Source organism: Macaca thibetana, chromosome 3 (genome assembly GCF_024542745.1).
Source record: "Macaca thibetana thibetana isolate TM-01 chromosome 3, ASM2454274v1, whole genome shotgun sequence".
NCBI lineage: Eukaryota > Metazoa > Chordata > Mammalia > Primates > Cercopithecidae > Macaca > Macaca thibetana.
This window is the reverse complement of record NC_065580.1, coordinates 41,572,408-41,596,358: the sequence shown is the minus strand read 5'-3', so window position 1 is coordinate 41,596,358 and position 23,951 is coordinate 41,572,408. Positions and strand designations below refer to the sequence as shown.

The window sequence follows — 23,951 nt, the reverse complement described above, 5'->3', positions numbered from 1 at the left end:
TATAGAGCTAAAACCCTTGCAATTTCCTAAGTGATAAGAGCTACAGGACCATCTTTTGTTATATGTTTCCCGCCCCCCTAGTTCCTGAAATAGCTCTAGAGCAATAAAAGTGAATAACATTCTTTGTTATTCATAACAAGCCCCTATCAACCATACCCCAGTTTCTATTTATGAGGTGGCTTTTGGGAAGTCCCTAAAGACAGGAGTGGGGAAGTGCTGGTTGCCAGGGGGTGGGTTGAAACTTTCAGCTTCACCCCTTGACCTCCAGGGAGGGATGAGTGGCTGAAAATTGTGTACAATCAACAATGGCCAGTGATTTAATCAGCCATGCCTATGTAATGAAGTCACCTGATAAGCCTTAACTGGAAGTTTTTTTTGGAGAGCCTCCAGGTGGGTGAAGACATTGAGGTGCTCAGAAGGTAGTATTCCAGAGAGAGCACAGAAGCTCTGCTCCCCTTCCCACGTACCTTTTGCTATGCGTCTCTCCCATCTGGCCGTTCTTGAGTGGTATCCATTTATAATAAACTGATAACCTAGTAAGTAAACTGTTTCCCTGAGTTCTGTGAGCCATTCTAGCAAATTAGCAAACCTAAAGAGTTCATGGATATGTGCAATTTACAGATGCGCAGTCAGAAGCACAGGTGACAATCTGGGCTTGCCATTGGCATTCGAAGTGTGTTGGGAGGCAGTCTTAAGGGAATGAGCCCTTATCCTGTGGGGTCTATGCTAATAACCGACGGTTATCAGCATTGCTTGGTGTCGAAAACCCACATTGTTGGTGTCAGAAGTATTGTGAGTAGGATAGGGAAAACAGTTTGTTTTCTTTTTTTAGTGGTCTTTGGTCATCTTCAAGAGCAGGGTTTCTCAAAGGGTGGTCCTTGGACCAGCATCATCTGTACCACGTAAGAACTAATGAGAAATGTTCATTCTTGGGCCCCAACAAAGAATTAAAAATTCTGAGGATGTGAACAGGGGTCTGAGTTTCAGCACAACTTCCAGACCGTGCTGATGCATTCTTGCCCAAGCATGAAAGCCCTTGTTTAAGAAGGCCGTTAGGGCCGGGTGTGGTGGCTCATGCTTGTAATCGAGCACTTAGAGAGGACATAGTGGGAGGATCACTTGAGCCCAGGAGTTCTAGACAAGCCTGGGCAACATGGCAAAATGCTGTCTCCACAAAAATTATAAAAATTAGGTGGGCGTGGTGGTGTGTGCCTGTAGGCCCAGCTGCTTGGGAGACTGAGGCAGGAGGATCACTTGAGCCCAGGAGATTAAGGCTGCAGTGAGTTGTGATGGCACCACTACAGCCTGGATGGCAGAGTGAGACACTGTCTCAAAACAAAAAACAAAAGGAAGATAAATGAAAAATAAAGCCATTAGGTATAAAGGAGTGATGGTAAAAGACTAGTTGCAAAAGGTTAGGGAATGGGTGGTTACTGAAATAAGAAGCTATGTAGAACACCAGTGTTGGTGGTAGGAAGTAGAAAGCAAGAGCACTGGTCTGTGGGGAATGGTCATAGCAAATGCAATATGGAGGCATTTGCCTCTGCACTGAGGAGAAAACTATCTTCCCCAAGATAGGAGGAAAGGAGATAAGTGGAGTTAAAGAGAACCTTTGAGCACAGAGTTGGGAAACTGAAGGTATTTGTGTTGTGCTGCCTCAATCTTTTAATTGAACTATAAAACTTGAGTAGTTTCAGTTATCTGACTTTATTTTTCTCTTTTGATACTGTATTGGCTATTCTGGGTCTTTTGTCTCTCTTTATGTACTTAAGAATCAGTTTGCCAATGTATGCAAAATAACTGGCTGGGATTTTGATTGTGATTGGCTTGAATCTATAGATGGATTTGGGAAAGACTGACATCTTGACAATGTTGAAGCTTCCTATCCATCATCATGAAATATTTCTCCATTTATTTGATTCTTTGATTTCTTTTATCAGAATTTAGTTTTCCTCATATAGTCTTTTTTACATATTTTGTTATATTTTGTTCAAGTATTTCATTTTTGAGGAATGCCACTGTAAATGGTATTGTGATTTTAATTTCAAATTCCAATTTTTCATTGCTGTTATATAGGAAAATGATTGATTTTTTTTTGCATATTTGCCTTATATCTTTCAACTTTGCTTTAATCAATTATTGATAGTTTCAAGGATTTTTTGTCAACTGTTTTGAATTCTCTACATAGATGATCATCATCTGAACTTAGTTTTATTTCTTCCTTCCCAATCTGTGTATCTTTTATCTCCTTTTCTTATTTCATTAGCTAGGACTTCCAATATGATGTTAAAGTAGTGGTGAGAGGGGATATCTTGGTCTTGTTCTTGATCTTAGTGGGAAAGCTTCAAGTTTCTTATTAAGTACGATTTTAGCTGTAGGGTTTTCATAGAAGTTTTCTTTCTAAAGTTGAAGAAGTTCCCTTCTATTTTTAATTCGCTGATTTTTTACAAAATAATCAGGAATGGGTGTTAAATTTTGTGAAATGCTTTTCTACATCTATTGATTTGAGCACTTTATTTTTCTTCAGCCTGTTGATGAGAAGTACATTAATTGATTTTTGAATGCTGAATCAACCTTGTATACCTGGGATTAATCCCATTTAGTTGTGGTATATAATTATTTGTATACATGTTAAATTCAATTTGCTAATACTTTTTGAGAATTTTTGCATTGGTGTTCATGAAAAAATATTGGTGTGTAGTTTTTTTGTGACATCTTTATCTGCTTATGGTCTTAAGGTAATACTGACCTCAAAGAATGAGTTAGGAAGTATTTCCTCTGCTTTTACATTTGAGAAGAGATTGAAGGTAATTGGTAAAATTTCTATTTTAAATATTTTTGTGGAATTCACCAGTGAACCCATCTGGACCTGGTGCTTTCTGTTTTGGAAGGTCATTAATTATTTTAAAATAGATATAGGACTATTCAGATTACCTGCTTTTTCTCATGTGAGTTTTAGCAGATTGTCTTTCAAGGAATTAGTCTATTTCATTTAGGTTATCAAATTTGTTGACATAGAGTTATTCATAGTATTCTTTTATTATCCTTTTAATGTTCAAGGGATCTGTTTTGATGTCCCCTTTTTCATTTTATTGATATTAGCAATTTGTGTCACATCTTTTATTTTTTTTATTGTTAGCCAAGCTAGAGATATCTCCATTTTTGATATTTTTGATGAACCAACTTTTTGTTTTATTGATTTTCTCTGTTGATTTCATGATTTCAATTTAATGTTTTTTTATTATGCTTATATTTGATTTAATTTGATCTTTTGCTAGTTACCCAAGGTGGAAGCTTATATTATTGATTTAAGATCCCTTTGCATTCTTATACATTCAAGGATGTAAATTTCCCTCTAAGCACTGCTTTGTCTGCATCTCACAAATATTCATGAGTTGTATTTTCATGTTCATTTAGTTTGAAATATTTTTAAATTTCTCTTGATATTTCTCTTTTGACCCATGTGTTACTTAGAAGTGTGTTGTTTAATCACCATTTTAAAAAATTCTCTAGCTATGTTTCTGTTATTGATTTCTAGTTTAATTCCATTGTGGTCTGAGAATACATATTGTATAATTTTAATTTTTATAAAATTTGTTAAGGTGTGATTTATGGCCTAGAATGTGATCTATCTTGGTGAATGTTCCATGTAAGCTTTGGAAGACTGTGTATTCTACTATTTTTGAATGAGGTAGTCTATACACATCCATTGTGTCCAGTTGATTAATGGTGCTGTTGAATTCAACTATGTCCTTACTGATTTTCCACCTGCTGGATCTGTCCATTCTTTGTAGAGCGACACTGAAGTCTCCAACTCTAGTAGTGAATATTCTATTTCTTGTTACAGTTTTACCAACTTTTGCTTCGTGTCTTTTGATACTTGTTGCTAGAAACATACACATGAAAAATTGGTATGACTTTTGGAGAGTGACCCATTTATCCTCGTATAATGCCCCTCATTATTTCCTTGCTCTGATGTCTGTTCTCGCTGAAAGAAATACAGTCTCCCCACGTCTCTTTTGGTTGGTGTTAAAATTAGTTAACTTTCTTCGTCCCCTTACTTTTAGTTTGTATGTTGTTTTAAATTTAAAGTGGGTTTCTTGTAGACAACAAATAGTTCAGACTTGTTTTTTGATCCACTCTGACAATCTTTGTCTTTTAATTGGAATACTTGGACTATAGATATTTTAAGTGATTATTGATATAGTTAGATAAACATCTACCATATTTATTACTGTTTTCTGTCTGTTACACTATTTGTTCTTTGTTTATATTTTTATTGTCTACTCTTTTTCTTTCCATTGTGGTTTTAACTGAGCATTTTATGTTTCCACTTTCTTTTTTTTTTTTATTATTATACTTTAAGTTCAAGGGTACATGTGCACAACATGCAGGTTTGTTACATATGTATACTTGTGCCATGTTGGTGTGCTGCACCCATCAACTCGTCAGCACCCATCAACTCATCATTTACATCAGGTATAACTCCCAATGCAATCCCTCCCCCCTACCCCCTCCCCATAATAGGCCCTGGTGTGTGATGTTCCCCTTCCCAAGTCCAAGAGACCTCATTGTTCAGTTCCCACCTATGAGTGAGAACATGCGGTGTTTGGTTTTCTGTTCTTGTGATAGTTTGCTGAGAATGATGGTTTCCAGCTGCATCCATGTCCCTACAAAGGACACAAACTCATCCTTTTTTATGGCTGCATAGTATTCCATAGTGTATATGTGCCACATTTTCTTAATCCAGTCTGTCACTGATGGACATTTGGGTTGATTCCAAGTCTTTGCTATTGTGAATAGTGCCGCAATGAACATACGTGTGCATGTGTCTTTATAGCAGCATGATTTATAATCCTTTGGGTATATACCCAGTAATGGGATGGCTGGGTCATATCATGAAAATGGCCATAGTGCCCAAGGTAATTTATAGATTCAATGCCATCCCCATTAAGCTACCAATGAGTTTCTTCACAGAATTGGAAAAAACTGCTTTAAAGTTCATATGGAACCAAAAAAGAGCCTGCATTGCCAAGATAATCCTAAGTCAAAAGAACAAAGCTGGAGGCATCATGCTACCTGACTTCAAACTATACTACAAGGCTACAGTAACCAAACAGCACGGTACTGGTACCAAAACAGAGATATAGACCAATGGAACAGAACAGAGTCCTCAGAAATAATACCACACATCTACAGCCATCTGATCTTTGACAAACCTGAGAAAAACAAGAAATGGGGAAAAGATTCTGTATTTAATAAGTGGTGCTGGGAAAATTGGCTAGCCATAAGTAGAAAGCTGAAACTGGATCCTTTCCTTACTCCTTATACAAAAATTAATTCAAGATGGATTAGAGACGTAAATGTTAGACCTAATACCATAAAAACCCTAGAAGAAAACCTAGGTAATACCATTCAGGACATAGGCATGGGAAAGGACTTCATGTCCACTTTCTTAGCATAGTAAATCTTCTTTAAAAAAACTTTTAGTGGTTGCCCCTAGAGTTTGCAATATACATTGACAGCTAATCTAAGTCCATTTTCAAATAATACTAAATAATTTCATGTGTAGTGCAAGTACCTTTTAATAATAAAACACTCCCAGTTCCACCTTCCAGTCTCTTGTATTGTAGCTATCATTTAGTTCACTTACATATATGTATATACCTAGGTATACACATTATCATATTTATGATTGAATATATTGATGAAATTTTTTGATAAAAACTGTTATCTGTTAAATCAATTAAGAGTGAGAAAAATAGAAGTTCTAATTTTATTATAAAATGAAATACCTTCATTTATTCATTCTCTAATATACTTTCTTTATGTAGATCCAAGTTTCTGACCTGTATAATTTTCCTTTTCTCTCTTCAACTTCTTTTAACATTTCTTACCAGCCAGACCTACTGACAACAATTTTCCTCAATTTTTGTTTGTCTGATAGAGACTTTATTTCTTCTTGACTTTTGAAGAATAATTCCATAGGGCACAGAACTCTCGATTGGTGATTCTTTTCCCTCTCAAACTCTTAAACAGTTCATTCCACTGTCTTCTTGATTGCATTGTTTCTGAGAAGTTAGGTATAATTCTTATCTTTGCTTTTCTGTAGGCAAGATGTTTTTTCCTCTGGCATCTATCAAGATTTTTTTTTTTATGAATGTGTGAATGTGATATGCCTTTCTTGTTGAACATGATATGCCTATGTGTCAGATTTTTTTTTTTTTGCATTATTCTGCTTGGTTTTTCTCTGAGTTTCTTGGATATGTGGTATGGTATCTGACACTAATTTGGAAAAATTCTCAGTCATTGTTGCTTCAAATATTTCTTCTGTCCTTTTTTTTCCTTTATTCTCCTTCTGGTATTCCCATTACATGTATGTTACACTTTTTGTAGTCATCCCACTGTTTTGGATATTGTTTTTTCAGTTTTTTTTTTTTTTTTTTTTTTTTCCTTTGCATTTCAGTGTTGGAAGTTTCTATTGACATATTCTCAAGCTCAGAGGTTCTTTCCTCAGCTGTGTTCGGTCTACCAATGAGTCCATCAAGGGCATTTTACATTTTTATTACAGAATTTTTGACCTATAGAATTTCTTTTGATTCTGTCTTTGAATCTCCATTTCTCTTCTGCTTTTCATCTGTTCTTGCATGTTGCCTACATTTTCCATGAAAACCTTTAGCTTTTTTTTTTTTTTTTTTTTTTTTTTTTTTTTTTTTTTTTTTTTTTTTGAGATGGAGTCTTACTGTTGCCCAGGCTGGAGTGCAGTGGTGTGATCTTGGCTCACTGCAACCTCTGCCTCCTGGGTTCAAGTGATTCTCCTGCCTCAGCCTCCCAAGTAGCTGGGATTACAGGTGCCTGCCACCATGCCTGGGTAATTTGTGTATTTTTAGTAGAGATGGGGTTTCATCATGTTGGCCAGGCTGGTCTCGAACTCCTAACCTCAAGTGATCTGCCCACCTCAGCCTTCCAAAGTGCTGGGATTATAGGTGCGAGCCACCATGCCCAGCCTTTAGCATGTTAATCATAGTTGTTTTAAATTCCTGATCTGTTAATTCCAACATCCCCATCATATCTGACTGTGGTTCTGATGCTTGCTCTGTGTTTTCAAACTGTGGTGTTTTTTTTACCTTTTAGTAAGCCTTGTAACTTTTTATTGAAAGGTGGACATGATGTGCTGGGTAAAAGGAACTGTAGTAAATAGGCCTTTAGTCATGCAATGGTAGGTGTAGCAGAGGGTGAGGGAAGTATTCTGTAGTCCTATGATTAGGTTTTAGTCTTTTAGTGAGCCTGTGCCTCTGCAGCTTAGAAGCACTTAAGTGTTTTTTCACCCCTTTTGGTGGGACATAGTGACTATTGTGAGAGGGAGTTGGAGTTAAGTATTTTCCTTCCCCCAGGTCAGTTAGGCTCTGAAAAAAAACCCTGAGAGGTTAGGCATGGTAAAATAGTCTCTTTTGAGGACAGGTCTTGTTATAAGAATAGAATGCTCTGGGGCCAGGTGCAGTGACTCACGCCTGTAATCCCAGCATTTTGGGAGGCTGAGGCAGGTGGATCACCTGAGGTCAGGAGTTTGAGACCAGCCTGGCCAACATGGCAAAACCCCATCTCTACTAAAAATACAAAAATCAGCTGGGTGTGGTGGCATACACCTGTAATCCTAACTACTCGGGAGGCTGAGGCAGGAGAACTGCTTGAACCCAGTAAGTGGAGGTTGCAGTGACCCAAGATTGCACCACTGCAGTCCACACTGGGCGGCAGAGCAAGACTCCATCTAAAAAAAAAGAATGCTCTGGCATATTTCAAAATGGTTACTTTTCCCTTTTTTCCTCTGATCTTCACTGTAAGAACCTGGTAAGCATCCTACAGGCAAAATTCACAAAACTATAGAAGTCCCCCGGTGACTTGGGCCCACTTGGAATTTTCTTGCTGTCACACTTGTTCACACTGAATCTCCAGCAATTTTTCACTCACAGTTTAGATTTTCCTACCCTAATACTGGTTCTCTCAGAGGTTTCTGCTTATTGTTTTCTGTTGTGTAAGTTGTGATTCTCTGTACCTAGTTGCCTGTCTCCCATTTTGGGGGGCAGTGGTTTGCCCTGTGACCTCACTTCTCTGACAGATCTAAGAAAAGTTGTTGATTTTTCAGTATGCTCTGCTTTTTACTTGTTTTTAGGATGAAGCCAACCACTTACAGAATTTCTACAAACCAGATCAGAATCTGGAAGTCCTGGGTTTTTTTACTTTTTTTATTTTTTTATGCCTTTATTTAGCATGTTACCTATCTTAATACATTTTAAATAAGTGAATGCATAGCTTATATCTACTTCTAGGTTATATGCTTCCTTAGAATAGGAATTGATTCTTAAAATGTTATTCTGCTCACACCTGTAATTCCAGCACTTTGGGAGGCCAAGGCAGGAGGATCACTTGAGGTCAGGAGTTCAAGACCAGACTGGTCAACATGGTGAAACCCTGTCTCTGCTAAAAATACAAAAATTAGCTGGGCATGGTGGTGGCCATCTGTAATACCAGCTACTAGGGAAGCTAAGGCGTGAGAATTGCTTCAACCTGGGAGGTGGAGGTTGCAGTGAGCTGAGATTGTGCCACTGTACTCCAGCCTGGGAGACAAGAGCAAAACTCCATCTCAAAAATAAATTTAAAAAATAAAAATAAATAATAAAAATAAAAAAATAAAAAATAAAATTGTTATTCTAAGCAGTCTCTGAAGAATATAAATTCTACTGCCTTGCCTTTAGAACTTATAACAGCATCTTGCAAACTATCACAAGATGCTCCACACATATTTCTTATGTGCTGAATTAAGAAGTCGACTCAAATTTAGTATACTAGTAATATTTTTGGATATCCCAAAACACTACCAGCTCAGTTTTGGGCTGCTCTTCTTAGGGGAGAGAAAAAGCAGTTAAAATTTAGGACTTAAGTGGGCATCTCGTTTAATTTTTAATGGATTTCTGTGTTGTTGGTAATGGTGAAGAGATGAAAAGAATAAATATTATGTGCAGAAAAATTATTCAATCTTCATGTGAAAACACTTTGTCCATAGCAATTACTTTATGGAAAAGATGTCGTATTACTTTCTTTGCTCTTAACTGAGACCTTTAATTTAAAGAACCTATACTTTACAAGTTTTTATTATCAATGCATGAAAAATGTAGCAGCTATTTCACAACCTTTACTTTTAAAATCTATTTTTCTTTTTAATCTCAAATAGTTTTTTCTTAAAAACTTTTGACTTTTTATCTAAATTGTAATAGCCAGAGCACCTTCCCCCAACTAGAATATCCCATCCTTTTTGTCTTTTCTTTTTCCTCTCAAAATGCCTACTGGGAACTTAATTTGGAGTCAGATGCTTCATGATAAATCTGGACTTATCAAAATTCCTCAGATGGTATATTGTATGTGTCACAGTACTGGACAGCCCTCTGATTAAATAGATATTTGATAGTACTTCAAGATCTATACTTTTGGATGAACTTAGTTGCTTTCTCCATTTGTAGTCTCTTCAAAATACAGAAATGCCGGAAATAATTTATAAGAATATTAAGGATTCAAATCATATCAGCACAAACACCTAAATACTTGTTTGCTTTGCTAAACACATATCCCATTTTCTATCTTAATAAAAATTGGTGTAAAGTTGTTGAATCATTCAGTGGGTATAAGCAGCATATTCTCAATACTATGTTTCATTAATAATTAATAGAGATATATGAACACATAAAAGATTCAATTATAATCACCTTGTGGATCTAAATTTCAGTTGACTTGTCATCTTGATTTCTGGAGACCATGAGGTAATGAAAAATAATTACAAGAGTCTTCATCTGTTGCAGTATTAAAATGGCGAGTAAGACACCCTGAAAGGAATGTTCTATTCATGGTACAATGCAATTACAGCTAGCACCAAATTCAACACTGTTTAACTTTCCACATATTATTTTGATTTATCTTGATCCAACATTCTCAGGGAGGAGGTGCATTGAAGTTACTAGAAAACACTGACTTAGATTTAGGGTATGTCTTAAAAGGTTATTTGCAGGAAGTACTCTAGCCTTATTCAACAGATCAGTGAGAAGCCTGAAAAAACAAATCCCGGAAACTAATTATTATGTGCCAATTATATAAACAAGAAGACTTTGTTGGGTATAAACCAATGATTCCTTGCTTTTGAAAAATGTGTCAGATATCATGCATTACCAGCAGTTCAATGATATAAGGAAACCAGAGTAATAGCTAAAACCTTTAAAGCTAAACCAAAGATTTACAAATTGCCCCTTCATCCAGTCTTTCCCAGCCTAAAAATTGAGTTCTCTAAAAATTTCAGTATTTGTTTCTGAAGAGAAGGGAACATGGACATTTATCTAATCCTCATTAGAAACCTATCTAATGATAACAAGGATTTAGACCTCAAGTACTTCTTACCAAAATTCTTTTTTTTTTTTTTTTTTTTGAGGCGGAGTCTCGCTCTGTGGCCCTGGCTGGAGTGCCTTACCAAAATTCTTGATATGACCTCATAGCAAATTACTTTCACCTATTGAACTTTCCTTTCTTTTATTCCCCTGGACCTCACCTGCACTGGGCATATTCAGGTTGCTTATACAACATTTTACTATTGTGTTAGAAAAATCTTGACACATGATGAATATGTTTGTGTAACATGGGCTGATTCATAAATGAAAATGTGCATTGAAATTCCACAATATTTTAAAATTAGGAGTTTGTCTAGCAATTGAACAAAATTGATTAAATCCACTATTTGTTAGATCAGCTAAATTACATGAGTTCATCCATCTGCTCATAAATCCATCCTTTCTTCCATCTGGCTGTCCGTTAATCAATTCACATAAATATTTATGGGGCACTTTAGGTAAGCCAGGTGCTAATAATTCAATACAAAACTAGATAGACTCCCCTGTGTTTGTTAAACTTATATTTTTGGTACAAACACAAGCAATAATCAAGAAAAAATATAAAAAGTACTAATTTTGATTAATACTATGAAGAAATTCAACAGGGTGTTGTACATAACATTTGATTGATCTGGTTTTCTCAGTTGTCTGAGAACAAACATTTGTGAAAATCTCATTGTAGAGTTCTTATTATGGATAGAGGGTCAACTGTGTCATTATTGCTTTCCAGCTTATCCCAAATACCTAGTTTATTACCAGGTTGCAAATAGTGTTCAGTAAGTTATTCTTATTAAGCGTCGTTATGTACTCTAAAATATTTATTGTGGTCCATTCACTGGTTCTGGTTTACAAACTTACTTGTCTGTGATGACATAGTATAAAAATATTTAGAATTTCATTTTTATTATATATTTTTAAAGTATTGATATATAGTGAATTAGAAATTTAAAAAGAAAACAAACTGTCCTTCACTACAGATTGAAAAGCATTATACTAAAAGACCATTTGCTCAGTTATAGTACATAAAGGTCAAATGACTTTTTAAAAAATGATGAAACAAACATTTATTCAGTGCCACTAACTGTCAGTCAGATTTTTCAGTGGTCAGTTAATGACTGCAGTAGTGTTCTACCTTGCTCAAAGCACCCTCTTCAAGTTCTGGCATGTAAGCTGACATCCGAACACAGAGTTGGGGCTCTCTGTGGGTCACCTCTAGCATTTGATCTCCTCATGCAGTGCATGGTGCTCTCACATCCATGCTATGTTCTTATGGTCTTTAGGTAACAAGAATAATTTTCTTTCTTTTCCTTAATATACATTTTGCTTCCTGAAATTCCCTTCTCTCCAGCGCGGGTGAATGTCAGAATGTGATTTGACCACTGTCCAAAGTACTCATTCACTGAAGAGTGGTAAGGCCTTCGCCCAACCTGTCTTCTCTGGGAATATACTGCTGCCCGAACATATCATTATTTACTGCCAGGCTTGAACTTGATCTAATTAATTTATTAGGGTCAACATCTAAATATTAGAACTATTTCAGATTAAGTAATTTTTAAGTTATATCCACTTTGGGTACTAGATCAAATTGCAGGTCTCTGCTTCTGGCGTGAGCCTATGTTGAGAGATGATGAAGACACTCTTTGCTTTTCCTTTATGCAAAAGGGGCATTTTCATTCTTTTTGTCATTAGTAAAAGTCGGTGATGAAAGAAGTCTGCATCAGGGGTCCAATTCCTTATGGCCAGTTTCTCTATTCTGTTCCAAGGTTGTTTGTCTCCATATATCAACACTGGTCAGGATTGAAAGTGTGCAAAAATGTTTGAATGAATAAGTAAATATCTTCCACTGGTGACAGGATAAAATACTCCAGTGGTTTTTATTGAAGTACAATACTGAATTATGTTTAATGCATGGTATCTATATGTCACAGGAGTAATCCCATCACTTTTACCTTATAGGTGGGCCTCTTGGGAAGAACTGGATCAGGGAAGAGTACTTTGTTATCAGCTTTTTTGAGACTACTGAACACTGAAGGAGAAATCCAGATCGATGGTGTGTCTTGGGATTCAATAACTTTGCAACAGTGGAGGAAAGCCTTTGGAGTGATACCACAGGTGAGCAAAAGGACTTAGTCAGAAAAAAAGGCAACTGATTTACATTTTTTACTGCTATTTGATACTTGTACTCAAGAAATTCACATTACTCTGCAAAATATATTTGTTATGCATTGCTGTCTTTTTTTCTCCAGTGCAGTTTTCTCATAGGCAGAAAATATGTCACTAAAAGTTTGGAATTCTCCAGTTCTGGTTATTGAAATGTTCATAGCTTTGATAGTGTTTTTCAGAAGACCAAATTTACAGTGGGAACCTTGGGCTTTTGTTTTTAACAGCTCTTTTTTGTTCCTGCTTCAGTGGCCTGACCTCCAAGTTAGCAATCACCAGGTTGAGAAATGCTTTGCAAGACAAAAGATGCTCCTGAAATAACAAACACTTGGAATCATGAGGTAGTGGAATTGAAAATAGAAAGTGTAATGATTGTTTTTTGTTCTTTGGATGGAATGAACCATGTCAGATTAGTCTGTAGCTATTTTTTTTTTTAATGTCACTCTGATTTGGGTCACAAAGGATCTCTAGCCTCACTGCCTTAGTATCATTCTACTAATTAGAATGTTACTGTGTAAGAGCACTTCTTGTATATGAGAGAAATAGCAACAGTTTCAGTTTAAAATGATCTAAATGGAAACCAAGAAATGTCTTTACTGGGACCAAATCTGGACGACATTTACTGTATTTTTGCTGGTATTTTCTCTAGTCTCTCCGTGTATATTCACACTTAATGATCATTTTTCTCCTTTTGTACTAATGGGCCCTGAATCCATTCCACTACCATAGTTCTTTCTAATACTACTCTACTTTTTACACAAAATTAAAATGCCAGGAGCATCTCCAGGTAGACTGACTATAAATCTAGACTGAAAAAAAGGCTCGTATTTCTTAATAGATTACCTTTGTGGAACATTTGCTCCTTTCAACTAATGAGGCACTAAATATTGTAACTGCTCAACTGGTGCTTTTAATTTATTTGTCTAGACTTTGTCATGTTGCCAGAAGCTTTATCCTGGTTGGAGTTTTGAAAACAGTATTGTTTCCTCAGAAAGAAAAAACGGATTGTTAGATGATCTATAGGTAAAGAAACACTGGAAATACAAGTATCCCAAGGTGATAGCATTAGGCAAAATAAAAATGTTGAAAAGCGAAAAAGAACTGGTTGATAGAGAAGTGTTGTTATTCAGTATAACCTAAGTCTTCTGGTCCCGTTTTAAATGAAAAATAGTGAATTTTTTGGTTTTTGTTGTTCTTGTTCACACAAATCTGCCCATTAGAATAATTCAAGCTCTAAAAATTAATTTCAATTTCACTGAGAATCCTTTAGTTTATCTACTATGTAGTAGAGAGGCTTCGTGTTATTGCATGTTCAACTTAGGAACATACATATGCAAGACATGGAGGAAAACCGAGTGGGCCAGAGTTTTGAAAATTCTTTATCTTGCCTTTCTGCCAAAGTGAGTCTCCCAAGCTTGTCTTCCACCCCACCCCCCCATTTCCACTCTTCTATGGTTTCTAGCATTATATAAACCAAACAAAAAAAAATATGTTCAGAGATGCCTTCAGAAATGCTGGATGATCTTGATATAGATGCTTCTCATATATGTGTTTATGATGCTGGTTTCTGAGGCTGTCTCTCAGTATCATAAAGATGTCTGTAAACAGAATATGCTATTTCTTCTTAGTGACAAATTTTGAACATTATGTGAATGACCAAGAAAGAGCAAGAGGGCAAACTCCTCATATATTTTTGATGTCTAAACCAAGAGATGCTTTTCCTAACTTTTCTTTGAAAGTTCAAATTAAGTAATTTTATCTTGTCCTAAAGTTTAAACTTTAAAAAGAAAAAAAAAGGAAGAAGGAATTAAAAATCCAAAGAGAATTATGTTTGTTTGCTTTTCCAGTTTTTTCTTCCTTCCAACTCCCAGACTTTGCAAGGGCATAGTTCTGAAGATCTCTGACACTGAGACATTAGAGATCTCTGTATCAATGGGTCATTTGTTTCCAGACACATGAAACAGGAACTTTGAACAAGAAATTTCCCCTCTTTTTCTCAGAATGATCCTGAGACATCAGCTGTGGAATCATAACATGTCATTAGTTTTGGCAGGTCCTTGCAGGTGTTTTGTTTTGTTTTGTTTTATTAATGTTCTTCCCTCCTGTAACTAGACAGCAATCTTAGAGAATGCGCCAGCTTGGAAGACTATTGTGTAAATTTCAAGGTGGAGCCTCCTTTAATTCATTGTGTTACCTGTGAGCTGTGAGGTCACGAAGAGGAGACAATGAGGCTTATCATCAGAGCCCCATTGGTTTAGGCAGTTAGAACAACAAGATCTGAAATGGTTTATTGGCCTTGAATTTGTGTTAAGCACTTAATTCATAAAAAACAGAAAACATATTTTTAAATGTATTTCTAAATCTTCAGTTACAAGTTTGAAAGGTGACAAACTATTCTGAGGAAACGACTAGGCCTGTTCTTGCAATTAGTCTTTATGATCTGAAAAGAATCTATGTCCACACATAACTCCCACCACAAAGTTGGGGCACTTTTTGCTCTGGGACATATCAAATGGGACCAAAACATGTGTTTGTAGATGTGAATGACGATTCAGCAGTGTAGCAGTTCTCACTCATTTTATAATAATTAACAACTTAATAATTAATTATTAAACTCCTACATGCTTCACATTATAAGTCTGATAGCTTCTGTGGTTATATAAAAGGTATAGATAGCACTTGTCCTTGAAATGTCACAGTGAGGTCCCAATCCAACCTATGAGCTTCAAATGAAAAGTTCAAAATTACACTCATTGTCGTAAGTCAGAGATCAAGGAAGAAAGGGTTTAACCAAAACGATGAATTAAATATAGGTGATTAAATAGAGTCATGGGTCAAGGCATGGGCTAGTTAGCGAACGTGATGCGGGTAATTAGGAAAGGCCAGCTCCCAAGCCCTGTTGTTGCTACTCCCCCACATCAGTGATCCTTTCTTTTTTTCTCCTCCCACTGCAATGCCTTCCTCATCTTTTCCCTTATGTCGCTCTGTTATGAGTCACACAAATTAGACTTTTCAAAGCAACATTCATGTTGTGTGAATTTGGTGTTTTTGACTAATCCCAACATTCCACCCCCACATTCCAGTCCCACATGGGATTTAGAGCGTTGTTTATAAACCTGGCACTTCTAATATATCTTATATTAGAGTAATCCTTGTATTTGTTTAATTTCCACTTAGCAATGTAAATACTTGCAGGTATCCTAGTTAAGAAAGCAAGGTTTAAACACAAAATCATCAACGATTAAAGCAGAGTTGATAAAAGAATGTAATAGAAATGCTAGATAAAACATAGATTTTTTTCTTACTAATTTTTCTGTCCCTTATAGAGTGCATAACACAATAGCTTGCTTGATAAGAATTCAATATGCGTTGTTTTGTGCTGAATCACTAAATGCTTGATTTCTTTAACGAGAGATTGTGGTTCCATCAGTATCTGAATTTTAGTCTATGTAATCTTGATTTATCTGTGCATCTGTTTTATTTTCTGTAAAATGAGTGTAATGGCAGTAACTAATTCATTGTGTTTTTGTGAGGATTAAATGAGTTAATAACTAGTACTACTCCCTGGCACAGAGTAAGTACAATATGCTGTGTTGTGGTTGTTATTATTATTTACAGTTCCTTGAGCACAAGAAATAATGTCCCCATCTTAGTACTTTATTGGAGGTATGTACCATAGAAGTGAACAAAAGAATATAGTTTCCCAAAGAAAGTGATAATTAAAGTGGTTCATAAAGGGTCATAAAGCTTGTAGATTTTAGAATGGTTGGGGGCATGAGGATGTTGAGAGGGTATTCCAGGATGCCAGGCAGGGAGATTATGGACAAGTACTAAGATGGGAACTAGAAAAAGTTGAGGGGCAAAAGGTCAGAGGAGGTCACAAGTTAGGGAGTATTAGGAAAAAGAAGTTAATACTTGACAAGTGCCAACATGGCTTCATGAGGAATGGGTTGGGCCTTTTTGAGTGAGGAAGAGGCTGGTGAAAGGGTGGTGGAGGACCCTGCTGCTGCTTGCGGCATGGGGTGTAGGTGGCAGGAGAAGCAGGGACATGAGCTAGGAAGCTCTCCAGCTATGAAGTGATGAGTCTGGAGTAAAATGAGGACAGTAGGGGTGGAGTACTGAATTCAAGGGAGGAGAGAAAAATAATTTGTATAGAAGTAGGTATGATGTAATTTTATTCTTTCTGAGCCTAAAAATGTGAAATTTTTGATTATTTGGTCAGACCAGGAAAGTATTTTATGCTATCTCTGAAAAAGTATATACTAAAAAGATGTAGTATAAAAAGGTTGTAAGGCATTAAGTAATTTTAGAGGAAACAATAATTTGGATATCTTACATGCAATCATTTATATGCAAAGATATGTAAATATTACAAAATTATTCTGTATTTGTTATAAACCTTAAATATTTTTGACTGAGGAATATTTTATTCATCTATTTATAGCTACTTTGTTCTAACTAATACATATTCTTGAAAACAAAGCAACACTTTTTCGGAGACAGAGTCTTGCACTGTCACCTAGGCTTGAGTGTGTTACCTTGAACTCCTGGGCTCCAGTGATCCTCCCACCTCAGTCTCTTGGGTAGGTAGATTATAGGCCCGCACTAACATGCCCAACTGTATTAGTCCATCCTTTCATTGCTATAAAGAAATACTGGAAACTGGGTAATTTATGAAGAAAATAAATGTAATTGGCTCATGGTTCTTCAGGCTGTGCAGGAAGCATAGCAGCATCTGCTTCTGAGGAGACCTCAGGAAGTTTTCAATCAATTATGCACTTAATTCATAAAAAACAGAAAAAATATTTTAAAATGTATTTCTAAATCTTCAGTTACAAGTTTGAAAGGTGACAAACTTTCATCAATCAAAGCAATTCACTACAACAGAAATTAGAACATTTCATTGACCTTTTAACGGAAGGCACATAGGGAGCAGGCATGTTACATGACGAATCAGGAGCAAGAGAGAGTGAGGGAGGAGGTGCCACACACTTTGAAATGAGCAGATCTCATGAGAACTGAATCGCTATCATGAGAACAGCACCAAGAGGATGGTGCTATACCATTCATGAGAAATCCACCCCCATGATCCAGTCACCTCCCACCAGGCCTGCCTCCAACATTGGGAATTACAATTCAACATGAGATTTGGGTGGAAACACAGATCCAAACCATACCACCAGCTAATTCAGACTGGGTCTTACTATGTTGTACAGGCTGGTCTTAAACTCCTGGCCTCAGGTGATCCTCCTGCCTTGGCCTCCCAAAGCACTGAGAATTCAGACATGAGTAACAGTGCCTGGCCAATACTTATTTTTAAACATTCTCTAACATAAATTTAGGATCTTGATTTGTTCACACTGAACAGATTTTTAGTATACAGATTCAATTTATAAGAAAATGTTGCAGACATTGTCAAAAAGGGAGATCCAAACCACTGTGATATTTATAAGCATTTGGGCCACATTTTGATAGAACTATACATGGAGTGTGTGTGTGTATGTGTGTGTGTGTGTGTGTGTGTATGGCATTAAATAAATATATATACACACATACACACACACATATATATACACATTATTTACCTACCTACCTACTATAGATAGATAGATAGATAGATAGATAGATAGATAGATAGATAGATAGATAGATAGATAGATTTCCATTCTGAGCCAAAGTCAAACAGCACTGTATGCTTAAAGAGAAACAGTCACACTTCCCACTTATGTAATTTATATTACATCCAGTCACCACACTAGCCAAACTGCTTTATTGTTTTTTGTTTGACATCCAATGCTAAAGCATAATGCCTATTGCAGTGAAATATACATGAGCAACCCTGAGACCTCCATATAGGCTCATCTGTTACCACTGAGTTGAGTTGAGGAGTCAAGCTGTAGTAAAAAGGTTTGTCACAGGGTGAGTAATGGTGCTCTTATTTTTCTCTGGGTCTCAAGTGCTCTTTATGACATATATGGCGTTAAATAAATATCAGATATTTGCACATCCTAACTTTCCTATTGGTGAAGTTTCTTAAAAGAGAGATAAAGGGCCATTGTGTGACTGATAGTTTCAGGTATATTTTTTGCTGCAAAATCAGTCTGAGTGTACCACATTGGGCAAACCACTTAACTTCTCAGGGCCTTGACTGTTTCATTTGTAAACCAGAGGAAAGGACCTGGGTGACCTCCAAAGACCTTTCAAATTTAGAGATGAGTTTGTGGAAAGTTCAAACAGTTTATAAAACAGAACTAAGACACCCACTGGCACCCCTGGAAGCAAGAGAGTGCCAGGTACTATTTGTAATACAGGAATGAAATGCCTAATTGTATGAAATTGAATTCTAACTGAACCAGTTTGTTCAGTTAATTTTTCTTTTTCAATTAGAGTACTTACTTCAGTACCTAACACTAGACAGTAAACTGTAGACAAAAGAGCTACAGAACTTCTGAATGGTATCAAATTCACCACACTTAAAACTTTGGGATGTCTAATTTCAACCAACAGCTTTCTTTCTTCATAATGTTGAATATATATCTATTTTAGCTAAAATTAATATATATCAGTATACTTCGATAGATATTTTATATAAACTTTTAGACTATAGTATTATGAATAAAAGTTAGACCTACCATTTCCCAAGCAATTATAGAGAACAATAAAAATTTTAATGGGTTGTTAGTATTATTTCTTTAAAGACTGTGATACTAATAAATATTTGGCCACATTTTAATAGAATTATACATGGTGTGTGTGTGTGTGTATATATATATATGGGTGTGCATATTATATATATGGCAGTAGATATATATGTATATCTCTATACACATCTAGATAGATATATACATGTATATATATGTGTGTATACATCTATATACATATCTGTGTGTATATATACATGTGTGTATACATACATACATATATCTGTACATATATATAGTGTGTATGTGTGTATATATATATTTTTTCTGAGCTAAAACAAAATACTAGGTTGTAATAGCTATTCTTTCAGAAAGAAGAAAAACAGCATGTGCTGAACTCTGAGTTTGATGTTTTTGTATTTTACTTCCTATATTTTCATATGAGTCCATTTATTTATTTGGGCAGAATTGATTGAGACTATATTACGAACACAGCTTTTGCTAAGGACAGGGTACACAGCAGTTATGGTCTAGTAGGAGAGATGGATGTTAAAAACAAAATGTTCACAAATGCATGTATAATCTTAATACTCACTATAAGCTATGAAAGCAGAGTATGAGTATTATGAGACCATATGTTGGGAGACCTTATTTGGTGTGGAGGATCAGGAAAGATACCCCTGAGGAAGTGATATTTAATTTGAAACCTAAATAAGGCAGTTGTCCATGGAAAGAAGGTAGGGAATGAGATTCCCAGGCAAGGGGAATCCAATGTGTGAAGAAGCTGAGGGAGTGAAGGAAAGCCAGTGTGGTGGCAGGAAGAAAGGGAAGAGAGTGGAGAAGGGCACTAAGTGAGTCAGAGAAGTAGGAGGGGCTAAAACATGTAGGGTCGTGTAGGCCATCTTAAAGGCCTGAGTGTAGTGGAAAACCTTTGAAGGTTTGTTAAAAGGTCAATGAGATGTTCTAATTTCTGTTGTAGTGAATTGCTTTGATTGCTGAATGAGAATGGATGGGAAGAGATGCAAGAGTGAAAGGAAAGAAATTAATTAGGAGGCTCTTGCCTTGCTCCAGATAGGACTGATAATTAATTTTATTTGGGAAGATCAGGGAGAAAGATAAGTCATGAATGACTCCCAAGTTTCTGGATTGAGGAAATGAAGGTACCATACACTGAGATGATAAGGCCTAGGGGTAGAGTAGCTTTGAGAAGAAAGGTAGCACCTATTTCATAAAACATGGAGGATCAAAGAGGCTCGGTTCCTGTTTGTAGACATACCTTCCAGGCCAGAACTGCATTACTACAACATCTTTGCAAGCCACATTGCCTTTCATAACTCTCTGTCTGTGTTGATGCTGTAACATTTTTGGCCTTCCCCCCACCATCCTCCCGCAGTCCTCCATGATAATGCCATTATTTCATTTCAGTTTGTGTGCTTCCATTGAATGTGTTAAGTCTCCTTGAAAGTTATAATGAAGCTGTAGCCCATATAAAACCCTTCAACTCAGGTCCTGCATAGGAAGAGGAAGCTAGTCTCTCCAGGAACTGAGCCTGTGACCAGAGGGATGGATAATTGTCTAAATAAAGAATATGCTGCTGAGCACTGATGGACTCTTTATGCATCCATCAGACTGCTGCTGCCCAACCTTTAATCTTTCCTGAGCTTTAAATAGGAAGGAAAAAATGGTCCACAAGGACTTGAGCCATTTTGCTGTGGTGATGAGAGGCACAGGTTTAGAGACAAACACTCCTGTGTTTGAATTCCAGCTCCTACTATCTCCTAGCTAAATGACCTTGGACAAGTCACTTACCTTCTCCAACCTGCTGATTCTTCATGTACATAATAGGATTTACCTCATGAGGTTGACATGAATATTGAAAGAGATAACATATAGAATGAGCCTGTCCCAGGACATGGTTCATAGTAAGTCTGCCATAAATGGGAGCTATGGGTCCCATCCTTTTGGTGGAGATAACTTTTCTGTAGCAGGTAATACATTGATACTTGGTTAACCCTTAAAATTATCATTTCCTGTTCTTTTCTATAATGCTAGAAACCTTTTATTTAAAGAACCACAATATAAAATGAAAAATATATAAAAAACAGCAAATGGCAAAATTCTATCAGCAAGGCTTTTTAACTTTATATACTAAATAAATCCAATTGTTTAAATAATGAACTGACTCAAGTTCTCAGCACTGCTTCTTGTTTAATTCTCTTTAGTTTTTCAGAATTCTCCAATAATGACCTTTGTCTACTCTCTTCAGTTTATTCAGCCATTACTTTTATTTATATAGAAGTTTGGAGGTGTATACACAAACATATCCATCACATATCTTATGATCCTATGAGTCATATGCTTATCTCTTATATTCACCTCTGTAAAGCAATGTAGGTACCTTTCAGGAAGGTGATTTTGATGTAGGTTGAGAAATATCAGCATAGGGTTCCTAGCTGACCTCTCTAGAGAGTTCCTGAGACATGTGACAACAACTTTTTCTTTAAGTCATAAGGTATGCCCCAGGGTATGACGTTTCTAACATGACCCTCAGTAAACTTGGCTGCCTTGCTGAGGATACTCTCCTGCCTGAGAGACACAGACACCATTAATTGGGGATTGACTTGCCTTATGTGGTTCCTTGTGGACCAGATGGCCACTGAATATTCTCATTTCAAGGCAATTGGTAAAAACTACACTTCAAGAAATTTCATTCTTAATTCCCCTTAATGGATGTTATTAACCAAAGGCAAAAGAAAAAAGGATAAAAAAATTATTCTAAATGTTGATATCAAAAATATTATTTTCAATTCACCCCTATGCACAGAGAACTAAATATTATTATTGTTATTGCATGGGCATTCCCCAATGAGACAGTGATTTTCTTTTAAGACATTTTAAAATAATATAGGTAGACCTAAGCAGACGGTGATCTGGTAAGTAGATGTCTCAGAGTGATAGCTGTGCAATGCTCCATGCAGGGAATTAGATTGTCATTTTGTTCCTTACCAGGAACATGCATTCAGTTAAGCAAATATTTGACTTCTGCTTTTCCACTGATTTCTAAGTTGAGGCTCTCTCTTGTGCCTCTCTGATCAGATAAGTAGAGTTTTGCCTTGGTTTATAGATGAGATAAACATGTGTATTTGAATAAGCATAAGTTAAAGAAATTTCAAAATCCCTTAGGAAGCTAGGCTTATCAGAGAAATCCAAAGAAATACATTAACAAACTAGGAATTTGTTCTACCAAGTTAATTATAACTCATAAACTTACAGTTTTTTTTTTTTTACTTTTAAATTTTATATTACATTTGCTTGTAATAAGGAATCTTACTAGGAATAAAATTTTTTAATATTCTACAATTAACAATTATCTCAATTTATTTATTCTAAAGACATTGGGATTAGAAAAATGTTCACGAGGGACTCCAAATATTGCTGTAATATTTGTTTCTTAAAAGTATGATACAAAGCAGACATGATAAAATATTAAAATTTGAGAGAACTGGATGGTAAGTACACGGGTGTTTCTTATTTTGAAATATTTTTTCATTTGAAATATTCTACAATACAATAAGGGAAAAATAAAAAGATATATAGGTTATTCATACTTTTTTCTTCTTTTCTTTATTGATATAGAAAGTATTTATCTTTTCTGGAACATTTAGAAAAAACTTGGATCCCTATGAACAGTGGAGTGATCAAGAAATATGGAAAGTTGCAGATGAGGTAAGGCTGCTAACTGAAATGATTTTGAAAGGGGTAACTCATATCAACACAAATGGTTGATATAACTGACATCATTCTACACCTTTGTGTGCGTGTATGTGTGTGCACAACTTTAAAATGGAGTACCCTAACATACCTGGAGCAACAGGTACTTTTGACTGGACCTACCTGTAACTGAAATGATTTCGAAAGAGGTAACTCATACCAACACAAATGGTTGATATGGCTGAGATCATTCTACACACTTTGTGTGTGTGTATTTCTGTGCACAGCTTTAAAATGGAGTACCCTAACATACCTGGAGCAACAGGTACTTTTGACTGGACCTACTTCTCTTCTCAGTAGTAAGGCTCCAACTATCAGGCCCTATCTTGGTCCATTTAGGCTGTTAAAATAAAATACCAAAGACTGAGCTGCTTATAAGCAATCTTTGGAGGCTGAGAAGTCAAAGGTCAAGGTGCCAGCAGGTTTGTTGTCTGGTGAGATCATACTTCCTGGTTCATTGATGGTGCCTTCTTGCTGTGTCCTCATGTAATGGAAGGGGCAAGACCTCTCTGGGGTCTTTTTTACAATGGCACTAATCCCATCATGAGGGCTTTGTGCTCATGACCTAATCACCTCCCACATGTCCCACATTCTAATACTATCACCTTGGGGGTTAGGATTTTAACATATGAATTTGAGGGGGTGGGGGGACACAAATATTTAGACCATAGCATTTCACTCCTGGCTTCCAAAGTTCATGTCTTCTTCACATGCAAAATACATTCATTCCATCCCAATAGCCCCCAAAGTCTTAACTTGTTCCAGCATCAACTTACAAGGCTGAAGTTCAAGGTTTCATCTAAATATCATCTAAATCAGCACAAACAGCTAAATCAGGTAGAGTGGGACATAAGGTGTGATTCATCTTTAGGCAGATTGCTCTCCAACTATGAAACTGTGAAATCAAACCTATTATGTGCTTTCAAAATAAAATGGTGAAACAGGCACAGGC

The 23,951-nt window shown here is 36.2% G+C and overlaps 2 protein-coding genes across 2 annotated transcripts in view; both read left to right on the top strand.

Moving 5' to 3' along the window:
* The window catches only part of LSM8 (LSM8 homolog, U6 small nuclear RNA associated), a 765,242-nt gene that overhangs the window by 208,128 nt on the left and 533,163 nt on the right, over positions 1 to 23,951 (top strand). The window lies entirely within an intron of this gene.
* The window catches only part of CFTR (CF transmembrane conductance regulator), a 180,832-nt gene that overhangs the window by 141,770 nt on the left and 15,111 nt on the right, over positions 1 to 23,951 (top strand). Inside the window, exons 23-24 of the mRNA XM_050785105.1 lie at positions 12,384 to 12,539; positions 22,865 to 22,954. Of these exons, the coding sequence (XP_050641062.1) occupies positions 12,384 to 12,539; positions 22,865 to 22,954 (246 nt within the window). The remainder of the gene's footprint in view (positions 1 to 12,383; positions 12,540 to 22,864; positions 22,955 to 23,951) is intronic.